Here is a 12,226-nt window from a genome sequence, read left to right as displayed (position 1 = left end):
TCCCTCGGGCGCTGGTCCCGCCCCTGCCCCCCCCTCCCTTCTCATTCGGTCCCTCCTCCAGATCTGCAAGTTCTTCCGGTTCCCACTGAGGCTCCACCCCGTAGCGAGTCCCTATTGGTGGAAAAAATCCGAGCCGCCTTTCAAGCTGTGGAGAAACGCCCCCCCGGTAGCACTTTCCGGAAGTGACGCTAGAAAGGCCCTCCCCCGAGGAAGTGACGGCAGGAGGTGCCCTTGACAGGCGGGGAGGGCGGGCCGTGCATCCTTCCGCTCGCGCTGCTGGGAGGTAGGAGGCCGCGGGAGGCTCGGGGGCGGCTCGGGGCGGGCGGGAGCATATCGGGGGCGCGCTCCTCGGGGGCTGGCGGACGGAAGGGCGGGGAGCCCGGGTGAGGGCACCTTGCCCATCCGGAGAACCCGAGTCCCCGGTGGCATCCGAGCTCCGGGTGCCCTCCTTTTGGGTTCCTCCCACAGACGTCTCCCTTTTCCTTTGGTTCCCCCTCGCTCCGGGCCCTGTGTTCTTGGAATAGCTTGCGTCCTTCAATAGATCCCATTCCCCTCTCCTAACTTAAAGGGAAAAAATCGATAGAATAAAGGCTTTGCGGACGGGCCAGGCCTGGGTTCCAGCGTTGCCTGTCAATCTGTTTGTTTTTTTTTAATTTTTATTCCACCTACACCTTGATTTCTTCTTGGCTGTCAACTTTTTCTGTGCTGGTGTCCCTTCTTTCCTTTCATCCTCATTCCCCTCTTTGACCCCAGAAGTCATATATTATTTCCTTACATTCTGCCTTTCCAGTTCTCCATGTTATTGAGCTTCCTCCCCATACTCCCACTGTGTTCGTTTGTTTGCTTTATGGGATTCTGTTACTGTGTGTCCCAGCTCTCCCGCCTCTTTCCCTCACAGATGGCTCAACGATTTCTCCTGAGGAGGTGCCTGACCTCTGTCATCTCCAGGAAGCTCCCTCAGGGTCGGTGGGCTCTCCCCTCCGGAGCCCTGCAGAGCCCACAGTGCAGTCCTGGGGGCCTGACACTAACACCCAGCCCAGCCCGGACAATATCCACCACCAGAGTCTGTTTAACCACCTTCAATATCCAGGATGGACCTGACTTTCAGGACCGAGTCGTGAACAGTGAGACGCCAGTGATTGTGGATTTCCATGCACAGTGAGTAATGGGGTCTTATCTTAAAATTCTTGCCTACCCTGCCCTAGGTTCCCCTTTCATCAAACCACTAGCCTTCCTTTTTAAGTTAAGTTGATAAGATTAGGAGAAATGGGAGGGGTTCTCTAATTTTTTCCACCCTTTTTGATGCCCTGACAAGGACTTAAACTCAATCTCAGGCTCTTACTCTGTTTGCTTACTCAATAGATGGTGCTCTACCACTTGAGCCATATCTCCAGTTCAGCATTTTACTGGCTATTTGCAGATGGTGTTTCACAGACTTTTCTATCTGGGCTGGCTTTGATTCTTAAATCTCAGCCTCTTGAGTAGCTAGGATTACAGATGTGAGGCAGTGGTACCTAGCTTGCCTTTTCCTTTTAAAGGTAAAACTCCATAAATTGGCAGAGGCAGAAAGAATGAAAGGATTATCTGGGGAAAGGAAGGACCTGAAGTGTTCTGGGTTTTGGGTGAACCTCATTACCCACCCAAAACCATTGTCTAAGGATTGGGAGTTGCTAGTTTGACATGATTACATTATTTTCTCCAGCTCAAAAAGCATAAAAGCCACAGTTAGGAGCCATCATTTTGAGTCTTTAACTCCCATTTCTTTCTTCTGTGGAAAACAGGAAATATTTCTCTTTTTATCTGTTTCTCCCTACTTTTAACTGTACTATGCTAAAATAAATCCTTGGTAAAACTTACAAAAAAAAAATAAGTGTGTACTTTGGTAGGAGACAGATCAGTGAAGTTTTCAAAACTGACTAGAATCAGTGTTAAAAAAAAAAACATGTATCCTGTACTTGGCTTGCAGCATATACCAAGCAGTTCCAGGCCCTGCAGATGAGTTGTTTTTTTTTTAAACATCACTAAAGCTGTGAGGAAAATGGGCAAAAAAATACTATCAATGCTACCTTAGCATTGTCCATTGTGCATTGTGCTGGATGGGCAAGAACAGTAGGTGTTTGTGAATGACTATGGCTTGATTTTTAGTCTGGCCTTCATTTGTAGACCTTTGGGGTCTGGCTAGATCTTATGTACAAAACAAAAAACAAATAGACACCCATTAGAATAGTATCTTCTGTGCAGAACCAAGGTCATCTGATAGACCTTGGGAAGTTTTCTGGGCCAGTCTCTGGCATACTGTTTGGTTTCCTTCTGGTTCTTTTTTTGACTTGTTGTGTTGCCAGGGGCAGGCCGATGATGTTCTTGTAGTGGGAGATAAGATGTTACAGACTAGGCTTCTAGCTGTTGTAGATTCATTAATTGAAATCTCTGAATGGAAATTTGGTGTGGAGGGGTCGGGAGCAAGATCTCACTGTATAACCCAGGCTGGATTATAGGCAGGCAGCACCACACCTGGTTCATGGAAAGGATTTTTTAAAGGCTGAGAATAGCTGTGGCTCAAGTGGTAGAGCACTAGAACGATAGCCATGAGAAGAAAAGCTCAAGGACAGCACCGAGGCCCTGTGTTCAAGCCTCAGGACCAGCACAAAGAAAAAAGTAATAAAAAAATAAAGACATAAAGTTTCAGCCAGAAGACAGAGGTATTCTGCCCTGTTTCAGAGGGATCTTCTGTAACATGACTGATGAGGTCTCATTTTCTTCAACAAGGAAGTCAGATAAAGGGCGTGAATTTATCCATTTATTACCAGGCATAGCCTTAGTGCCTAGTATGTAGAGATCACTGCAATGTGTTCTAGAAGAGATATACCCCCTTCCCCCCAACACTGCCAACAGGTTACGTGTGTGTGTGTGTGTGTGTGTGTGTGTGTGTGTGTGTGTGTGTGTGTGTGTGTGTGTGTGTGTGTGTGTGTGTGTGTGTGTGTGTGCAGGGCAGTTAGAGTAATTGACATGGGCTTAGGGAGTGAAGTCACCTAGGGATGGTAAGAGAACTGAACAACCTTTGGCTACAGTCCTGGTGGTTGGTTATTTTTTAAACACAGGTGTCCACTGTGTTGCCTAGCAGGCCTCAAACTTGCAGTCATCCTGCTTCCTAAGTGCTGGGCTTTACAAGCTTAAACAACCAAGCCCGGCTTGTGCTGTGCTTCTTACCAGCCTTGTCATCTGCATAAGTCCCCTAACTCATGTGGACCTGAGTTTCTTTGGAAGATGCCTTTTCTCAAGGCTCTCTGCCCAGTCTGAGCTGAGATGGTATCAGCAGGATGACTGATATATTGTAGGCACTCCTAGATTTTACCTTTCCTCCTTTAGTGCTGAGGTCAGGGGGGGCTTCTGGAGAGAAAATAAATGAAGTGGTGAGCGAGCATTCGTTGAACTGACTATGTGTCCTTTCTCACCTGCCAAGGTGGTGTGGCCCCTGTAAGATCCTGGGGCCCAGGTTAGAGAAGATGGTGGCCAAGCAGCACGGGAAGGTGGTGATGGCCAAGGTGGACATCGACGACCACACAGACCTTGCCATAGAGTATGAGGTATGGGTACACAGGGGGTTGCCACAGAGGCCAGCATGGGTGGGCACAGGGACTACCAGGTAGCCAGTAAAGGGCATGTCTGGGGGATTTTCTGGAGTTTTCAGGAGTCTGGAGTCCTTGTCTCTCCCACTTTTAGGAGATGGCTAGTATGATCTCGAGCACCAGGCTGTTCTCTCTTAGCATTGGGACCTTGCTGCTTGCCTCTTCCCCCTTTCCTTCCCCCATTCCTTCCCCCTTCCCTTCCTCCTTCCCCTCACCTTCACTTAGCAGTTTGTGAGCTCTACCATGTGTCAGGCATGCAGGATTCTGACACAAACAAGGAGATCCTGTCTCCACACGTTTCTCAGTCTGTCGCCACAGGATATTAAGTAGACAGGTTGCTTTGCACTGTGTGCTCAGAAGGGTAAGAGTCCTTCAGATGTCAGGCCCTGTTACTTGATGCCCAGGATCTAGCCATGCAGACACTGACAAAATCAACACTCAGGAGCCAACCAACTTTCTCCCTAATGGAGTAAGTGGGAGGAATGTAGACGCTGCAGGCCAGTGGCCTCTGTGCCCTGGCTCTCCTCGCAGCCAGAGCAGCCATAGACAGGTCTGCAAAAACAGCAGGGTGTGGCTGAGCCAAGGGTGTGGCAAGTCGTAGAGTACGGGTCTAGCAGGCACGAGGCCTGCCGTTTAATTCCGCACACTGGAAGAGGGGATGGGGGCGTGGCATGGTCTGTCCCCTAAAACAGCATTTATAAAAACAGGCAGCAGCCAGGCTTTGGCCTGTGGGTCACAGGGTACAGATCCCTGTTTTAGGTTCAGGTGCTCAAAGAGTTGTAGATTTTAGCAGATTTGGATTAGGATACTTAGCCAGTAAAGTCTCTATCTATCTATCTATCTATTCCAGCAAAAAAAAGTCTGAAATCTGAAACATTTCCGAGGGTGGTAGGGGCTGGAGAGGATCTCACTGAGAAATGAACATAAGAGCAAAGAACTGAGGGGAGGGAGGGCTTTAAAAGAGCCACCAGACAGAGCAGACATCAAATTCCAAACCCATGAGCTAGCTGAGTGCCTGCAGCAGATGTCCTCTGGGCCCTAGAGACCATCTCCAATGGAGGAAAGGAGCTCTGTGTGGCCAGGTGTCTGAGTGAACGGTGCAGTCTGGAATGAGAGGGCAGACAGCAGAGGAAGCAGACTATACCCACTCTGGATGGGGATGGAAGGTTGGTCAGACACCCTGGCTGAAGGTAGCCTTACAGAGCTAAGGTCATACCTGGCAGCCTATGGGCCAGTTCTGGCTCACAGACGTGTTTGGTCTGGCTCTCGCCATGTTTTAAAGAAAGAAGAGACAGAGTCCTTAGCTCCCATTTCCTGCTCTGGAAATGTCTCTCTCGCCTCCATTTCTCCCAGCTTTAACCCTTTTGTACTAAAATAAATTCTTTTTTTTTTTTCCTTTTTTTTTTTTTTTTATTGTAAAGCTACTATACAGAGGGTTACAGTTACATGAGTGAGGTTATGAGTACACTTCCTCTTGAACATTGTTACCCCCTCCATTGTTTTCCCCCTACCATCCCCTCCCTCCCTCCCTTCCCCGAGGTTCTTTTTTTTTTTTGATTGTGATTAAATGATTACATAATTTCAAAATCACAAGTTCATTCTAACTTCCCTGGAGCAAATTGTCTACCACAGTCTGTAATATATAACAGTGTTCACATGTTATATACCATATTTGTGATCAGCAGCATGGGGATATTTAGTAGTGGTTCAACCAGATGAGCGGGAGTTCTTTGTTTCTTAAGTCCTGTTAGTTTTGTCGTTTCACCTAACCTTTTGGATTTAGCATCCACTTACCAGGGAGACCATGTACCGTTTGTCTCTTCGTTCTTGGCTTACCTCGCTCAACATGATTCCTTCTAGCTCCATCCATTTCCCTGCAAATGCCATTATTTTGTCATTTCTAATGGCTGCATAATATTCCATTGTGTATAGATACCACAATTTTTGGATCCATTCATCTGTGGTGGGGCATCTAGGTTGTTTCCATATCCTAGCTATTGCGAACAGTGCTGCAATAAACATGGAGGTGCACGTGTCCTTGTATATTGGTTCCTGTTGTTCAGGGTAGATGCCTAGAAGTGGTATGACTGGGTCGTAAGGGAGGTCAATCTTTAGCTTTCTAAGGACCCTCCAGACTGCTTTCCAAAGTGGTTGTATAAGTGTACATTCCCACCAGCAGTGTAATAGGGTTCCTCTTTCTCCACATCCCCTCCAGCTAAAATAAATTCTTGCTAAAAAGAAAACAGGAACTTGCCAGACACTGGTGTCTCACACCTGTAATCCTAGCTACTCAGGAGACTACGATATGAGGACCATGGTTCAAAGCCAGCCCAGGCTGGCTCTTATCTCCACTAAACTACCAAAAAAGCTGAAAATGGAGCTATGACTCAAAGTAGTAGAGTGCTAGCCTTAAGCAAAGAAGCTCCAGGAAAGCACTCAGGCTCTGGGTTCAAGATCCATGGCTGACCTAACACGCACACACAGAACTCTGTATTAGCATTTATGGGATCCAGGCATGGAGCACTAATCCCCGGATTGAAGCTGAAGGATGGCAAGTTGAACTTGGTTTGCACAGTGAGGCCCCGTCTCAAATTTGAAGAGAGAAAAGAATATGAATGTGTATCTGTACCCATTCCAGACTTGTGGTATTTTGAAATAGCTTTCAGTTTGCTGGCCCAGGCTCAACTCCCACCACACCATCTGAAGGAGAGGTACTTATCTTCCAGCCAACCCCTCCTGGCCCACCCCCATCCCTGCCTCAGCAAATGAGGCAGGGGCAGCACAAGAACCCTGACAGTTTCCCCTTCAGTGAGAGCAGGGGAGGTAGATGCTGGGTAGGCAAAACCACAGATAGCCCTGGCTTCTGGCCACTGACCCAAGGCTGTCCTTGGACTTGTTAGCCAAGGCAGCTAACAAGGGCTCTGGGGGAGGGATGAGGGGTGGCTGTTATTTAAGAAACTTCTATTGATGGCTCAGTCAGATGGGGCCTTCGACCTCTGGGATTCCCCTGGCTTGCCTGCTTGCCTGTCCCTGACCCTGGACCTCTAGTAGCTGCCAGCGTGGGGTGCAACCTCTGGCAGGAACCCAGGGCCAGAGGTCCTGGGGCCTCCACAGGTTCCGCTGTTGTTGGTTTTTTGTTTTTTTTTGTTTTTTGTTTTTTTGCCAGTCCTGGGGCTTGAACACAGGGCCTGGACTCTGTCTCTGAACTTCTTTTGCTCAAGGCTAGCGCTCTACCACTCAAGCCACAGTGCCACTTCCAGCCTTTTCTGTTTATGTGGTACTGAGGAATCAAACCCAGGGCTTCGTGCATGCTAGGCAAGCACTCTACCAGTAAGCCTCATTCCCAGCCCACAGATCGGCTTACGGTGGTTACTTGGAGCCTCAGGGACTTTCCTGCCTAGGCTGGCTTTGAACCTTGATCCTCAGAGCTCAGCTTTCTGAGTGGGATTGTGGGTGTGAGTTACCTCCAAGTCCTGGACCGGTGGCATGGCAGGCTCCTCCTACCCCTCTCTCTCCTTCCTTCACACCTGTGCTATATGAACAGTCTTAAGCAATGAACAAGAAGTTGCCACTAAGCCTTAGTACCCTTTGGACACTGCAAGAAAATAATTCAAGGATAGTGCCCAGGCTCTGCGTTCAAGCCCCAAGACTCCCTCCACCCCCCGCCCCCCCCAAAAAAAGCTCCCCGAGTGACAGGGTTTTTGCCTTAGTGTCTCGCCTGCAGGTAGCAGCTTCTCATGTCATAGTGTCCTAGCCGAGTTAGCAAGGGTGACTAGGGGAGAAAACCTGGCAAGGACCTTGAGCTCAGTGGCCTTGCGGGGTTGCTGGTACACATATATGCAGACATGCCTGCCCTGAGTTCTCCACAGACACAGCACATTTCAGCACACCTTCTCACCAGCCCCTCAGTTCCCTTGACCCAGCCAGAACTGAGACTGAAACTGTCTTTTGTTGTTTGAGATAGTGTCTCAATATGTGGTCTAAGCTAGTGTCAAACTCTGGATTCTCCTCTCTCTGCCTCCCTAGTGCTAGGATTATATGCATGGCCACCATGCATGTCATAAACTTGCTCTGTTTTGCTTCTCTCCTACCAATGCTCCAGGACAGTATGCCAAGGACCTGGGCACTTACTGGCAGCATGTTCACTGGCTCCAGCCAGGAGCAGTAAAGCCATTGCCTCCAGTCACAGCCCAGATAGCCTGTAGTGTTTTGGATGGAGCTCCTCTCCAAGCCACCCCATTGAGTGCAGAGTCCTCCTTAGAGGACACAAAAAAAGACCCTCTCGGGGCTGGGAAGGTGGCTCAGTGGTAGAGCGCTTGCCTTGCATGCATGAGGCCCTGGGTTCGATTCCTCAGCACCACATAAGCAGAAAAAAAGCCAGAAGTGGTGCTGTGGCTCAACTGGTATTGCACTAGCCTTGAGCTGAAGAGCTGAGGGACAGCACCCAGGCCCAGAGTTCAAGCCCCATGACTGGCAAAAAAAAAAAAAAAAAGACCCTCTCCCCAGCTGGGCACTGATGCTTCACACCTATAATCCTAGGTACTCAGGAAGCTGAGATCTGAGGATCACTGTTAGAAGCCAGACAGTGTGCAAGGGTCTAGAAAAGTCCCTCTCTATAGGGACTAGAGGTATAGTTCTGGTAGAGTGCTAGCCATAAGCGAGAAAGACAAACGATTATAAGTCCCTGAATTCAAGCCCCAGTTCCAGCACTAAATTCATTAGAAAGATTCTGTCCATTTTGTTTTGTTTTTATTTCCCAGAACTGAGGATGGAACATGCTAGGCAGGTTCTATGCACTGAAGTCCATTCCCAGCCCAAAGACCACACCATAAACCATGACATCAAGTATCATTGTGAATTTTGGATCTTAGTGTTTGTTATTGCTGGTTTGTTTGCTATTGAACTTAACTCTGAGTGTGTCTCCTGTCCAGCATTTCTGCTAGCTAAAGGAAGTCGGAGACTTTTTTTGGCCCAGGCTGGCTTCAAACTCTGATCCTCCTGGTCTCAGCCTCCAGAGTAACTAGACTTACAGGCATGAGCCACCAACCCACCAGCACTCACCTATGTACTTCTTCTTAATGACTTAATGCTACATATAGAATAGGGTGGGCTTTCTTTTTTTTTTTTTTTTTTTTTGCATGCATTGCAACAAATTCCACAGAGTATACAGTGTATCCTGATCAGTCTCACAGTCCTTCAGCAGGTTTCATTGCTCCAGTCTCATCCATGCAAACAGACTATGAAATGTTTATTTTAGAGACAAGACAGGGTATGTCTACCAAGGTGCTAAGTTCGAAGCCTGCAGTAGTTTCTACTTCACTGCTCCTCTGCGAGCCACTAGAGGGCGCAAGAGGCCATCCAGTAGTGTGGCCTGGAGATGGATAAGCCTTGTGCAGGGCCTTCAGTCTTAATGCCACCACCCATTCCAGGGTGTATAACCAGTCAGGAGCCAGCAGGGAGGCTATGAGCAGGGACACCGTGGTCGGCCTCTGTTGGCACAAGCCCTCTGAGAAGTTTCAGCTGACACTCCGTGCCAGGATAGTCCTTAAAGGGGCCCAAGGGGCCTAACAAGGGCCAAGACCATCCTCCTGCCTGCTGGTGGTCCTCTGTGCGCCCATTAGGAACGGTGCCCACAGAGGAGCGAGGGCTGAGGGGCTGGGCAGCCAGACCTGCTTTCCACTCTCCTTGGTAACTTATGAACCCTGATGGAAAATCTCACCTCCCAGGGGTAACCCTGGCCAGTCCAGCCTCAGGCTGGGCAAGGGCCCAGTGGGGTTGTGGATGCTCCCTCATTGCTTCGTGACTAACCTATATGTAAAGAAAGTCCGAGTTTGTCTCATTCTGTTGATGTTTTCTCAGATGCCAGACAGCAGGGTCTGGCCTGGTCAGCATTCTGTGGAATCTCTAGGGGCCCAATCACAAACTAGAAAGACCTCTACCTTGCCCATCTGCCTCCAGCCTAGCAGGCTTCAGGTTGTGTATGGCTGCACCTTCCTCCCATACCACCCAGTCCAGTCGGAGGCTACGGTTGGAGCCCACGTTTCCGGGCTGTGCTGGGCAGTCACAGCAGTATGTTGAAGTGTTCCTCCTGGACCCCCTGTGCCACCATTTACTGAGTGCCCACTGTATGCCAGTCATACTGCCAGGTTCTGACACTTGTTGCCAGGTCCTGTGCAGAGGCTTGACCTGCAGTATGCTTGCACTCTACCAGAAGTCTTGTGTCTTGGCTTGTGATGTGGATAGAGACTTCGTGTAGTGAAGTAGAGCAAGTCCACCAGCCCCAGAGCCTGAGGCCTAGTCCCTCAGCTTCCCACACAAATCTTTAGTCCCAGTCCCAAACACTAAAAGTAGACGTCATCATCCTGGGTTTCTGGAGGAGCGCTGCGAGGCTGGGAAGCATGATGTGGCTGTGAGACTCACAGCGGGATTTGGGCTCCCCCAGGACCGCCCCAGCCTACAGCTGCATGGGGTATTTTCAGCCCCTGGCATTCTGGCCAAACCACTGGGCCAGTGAGTCAGTCATATGTGGTTGGGAAGGAGAGTTCTGTTGAGAGCTTGCTGTGGAACACATTTCCCCAGCGGGTGGCCCCAAGGCCCTGCACCAAGGGAAGACCCCCTCTCTCTCAGCCCTACCTTTGGCCTCAGCTGTCCCTGATCAGGATGTGCCAAGCCTTCCCCACAAAAGCTTGGGAATGATGCCAGAGATGCGTTCATCTGCCGGTGACTTGAACTCCATCTTCTCCCCCATCCAGGTGTCAGCTGTGCCCACCGTGCTAGCCATCAAGAACGGGGATGTGGTGGACAAGTTTGTGGGCATCAAGGATGAGGACCAACTGGAGGCCTTCCTGAAGAAGCTGATTGGCTGACAGGCAGGGCAGAATCCTGACCGCCCTAGCCCACCTGGGACCCCGTCCCAGGGAGGAGCCCAGTAGAACTCAGCCCTGCTGCCAGCCCCTCTCCTCTGGCCCCTGTGGACCAGTGGTCCCAAGCTGGCCAGCTGCCAGGGCAGCGGCAGAGGAGGGGTGCTGCTGCAGATGTGGGGCGTCGTCTTCCTGCCCATCTCCTTTTGTCTGCTCCCTCTAGGGCCTGCTGCAGTTCCCCAGGAAGCCCGAGAGCCCAGGCAGCCTGCAGCCGACGGTCCAGGCAGAGGCAGCTCAGTCCTCCTTCCCCTCGGTCCTGATCCAAATACCCAGCTGGGCTCATCTGCCTCTGCCTTTTCCTCTCCTGCTGCTGTTTTGTGAAAATAAGAAGGAAACAAGAAGCCACATGAATGAGAGTACAATATAGTTCTCTCATTTCTTGTAGGTCTGTAATAAAGAACTTTATATGACCCCCTTCGAACCTTCTACTGTGAAAGGCAGACCCTGAGCCCCACGCTTGTCCCCCCGCAGCCACCTCTGCTCCCCTCCCTGCCTTCCAGGCACAGGGCAGAGAGGGGGGCATGGGGCTACAGGCTCCCTCATTAGCCAGCCCTTTGGTTCTCAAGGCACGAGGTCCGACTGTGAACAAATTAGACTAATAAAACCAGGGTTCGTACTGCCAGCCATTTGTGTTGTCAGGCTACTGTGCACCGCTGCCTGTCCACTTCCCTGGGTGGCCTGTCCTGATAGTGCTTTGTCCCCAGTGCCTGCAGTACTGGAGCTGCCCACCTGTCCTGCCCTCCTGAGGCAGTGTCCCCACTGCCCAGACATGACATCATGGGACTGAGGTGGGTTTCCACATGGACATGTTCTACATGCTGGACCAACAGGGTCTACCACACTTGCATGTGTGGAGAACGTCCTAAGTTTGGGGACCAGATTTCACCCATCCTATCCCAGGTCCCTGGACATGGAGTGTGTCAGGCCAGCCAGGCTTGTCTGCCAAGAAAGCCAACTTCCCTTCCATCTCCCTGTGCCGAACTGCTGCTCTGGCTCAGTGACCTGTTCCTCACAAGATTGGGTACTTCGAGGGATGCAGGCTGCGGGTCCCTGGATGACCCCCAGGGCCAGATCTGGCAGCAGCTGGCAGTAGTGGAGGCATGTTCAGGAGGCGGCCCTGAGGGGAGTGTTAGGGTTTTGCGCTCCTGCTCCACACAAGTCCCGTGTTGGTGTGTGTGCGTGTGTGTACACATGTATGCACGCACCGTCACTGAGGCTGGAACTCAGGGTCTGGGCACTGTTAAGGCTGATATTCTACCACTTTTATTTTTTTTAAGTCGGTCATGAGGCTTGAACTCTGGGCCTAGGCACTGTCTCTGAGTTCTTCAGCTCAAGGCTAGCATTCTACCACTTGAGCCACAGCTCCACTTCCTGTTTTCTAGTGGTTTAATGGGGATAAGAGTCTCAGACTTTCCTGCCTGGGCTGGCTTTGAACTGTGATCCTCAGATCTCAGCCTATTGAGTAGCTAATATTATAGGTGTAGGCCACCCGTGCCTGGCTTTCTACCTCTTTTTTGTTTAAGTGGGTTTTTTTTGTTTTGTTGTTGTGTGTGTATATGTCTGCCAGTCCTGGGGCTTGAACTCAGGGCCTGGGCACTGTCCCTGAGCTGCTTTTACTCAAGGCTAGCACTCTACCACTTGAGCTACAATACCACTTCCGTCTTTTTCTGTTTATGTGGT

At 50.3% G+C, this 12,226-nt stretch overlaps 1 protein-coding gene across 2 annotated transcripts; it reads left to right on the top strand.

The window, feature by feature from the left end:
* The first annotated feature begins 213 nt into the window (after nucleotides 1–213).
* Nucleotides 214–11,168, top strand: Txn2 (thioredoxin 2). Of its 2 annotated transcripts, XM_042693203.1 has the most exons (5): nucleotides 214–283; nucleotides 899–1,158; nucleotides 3,461–3,584; nucleotides 10,379–10,495; nucleotides 10,710–11,168. In XM_042693203.1, exons 2-4 carry the CDS (start codon nucleotides 899–901, stop codon nucleotides 10,490–10,492), a joined length of 498 nt encoding a protein of 165 aa, XP_042549137.1. In that variant the 5' UTR covers nucleotides 214–283; the 3' UTR covers nucleotides 10,493–10,495; nucleotides 10,710–11,168. The 2 variants fall into 2 exon arrangements, with proteins under 2 accessions (XP_042549137.1, XP_042549136.1); XM_042693202.1 differs by having other exon boundaries at nucleotides 10,379–11,168.
* Nucleotides 11,169–12,226: the final 1,058 nt, after the last annotated feature.

Source organism: Dipodomys spectabilis, unplaced genomic scaffold, assembly GCF_019054845.1.
Source record: "Dipodomys spectabilis isolate Male_0828 unplaced genomic scaffold, ASM1905484v1 ptg000163l, whole genome shotgun sequence".
In the NCBI taxonomy this organism is placed as follows: Eukaryota; Metazoa; Chordata; class Mammalia; order Rodentia; family Heteromyidae; genus Dipodomys; species Dipodomys spectabilis.
The sequence above is the reverse complement of the archived record's forward strand: the minus strand, read 5'-3'. Positions and strand labels throughout refer to the sequence as shown.

Coding starts and splice junctions, on each gene's coding strand:
- Txn2 (XM_042693203.1), top strand. CDS start 899: ATGGCTCAACGATTTCTCCTGAGGAGGTGCCTGACCTCTGTCATCTCC. Junction 1,159..3,460: donor ATTGTGGATTTCCATGCACA/GTGAGTAATGGG, acceptor TCACCTGCCAAG/GTGGTGTGGCCCCTGTAAGA. Junction 3,585..10,378: donor ACCTTGCCATAGAGTATGAG/GTATGGGTACAC, acceptor TCCCCCATCCAG/GTGTCAGCTGTGCCCACCGT.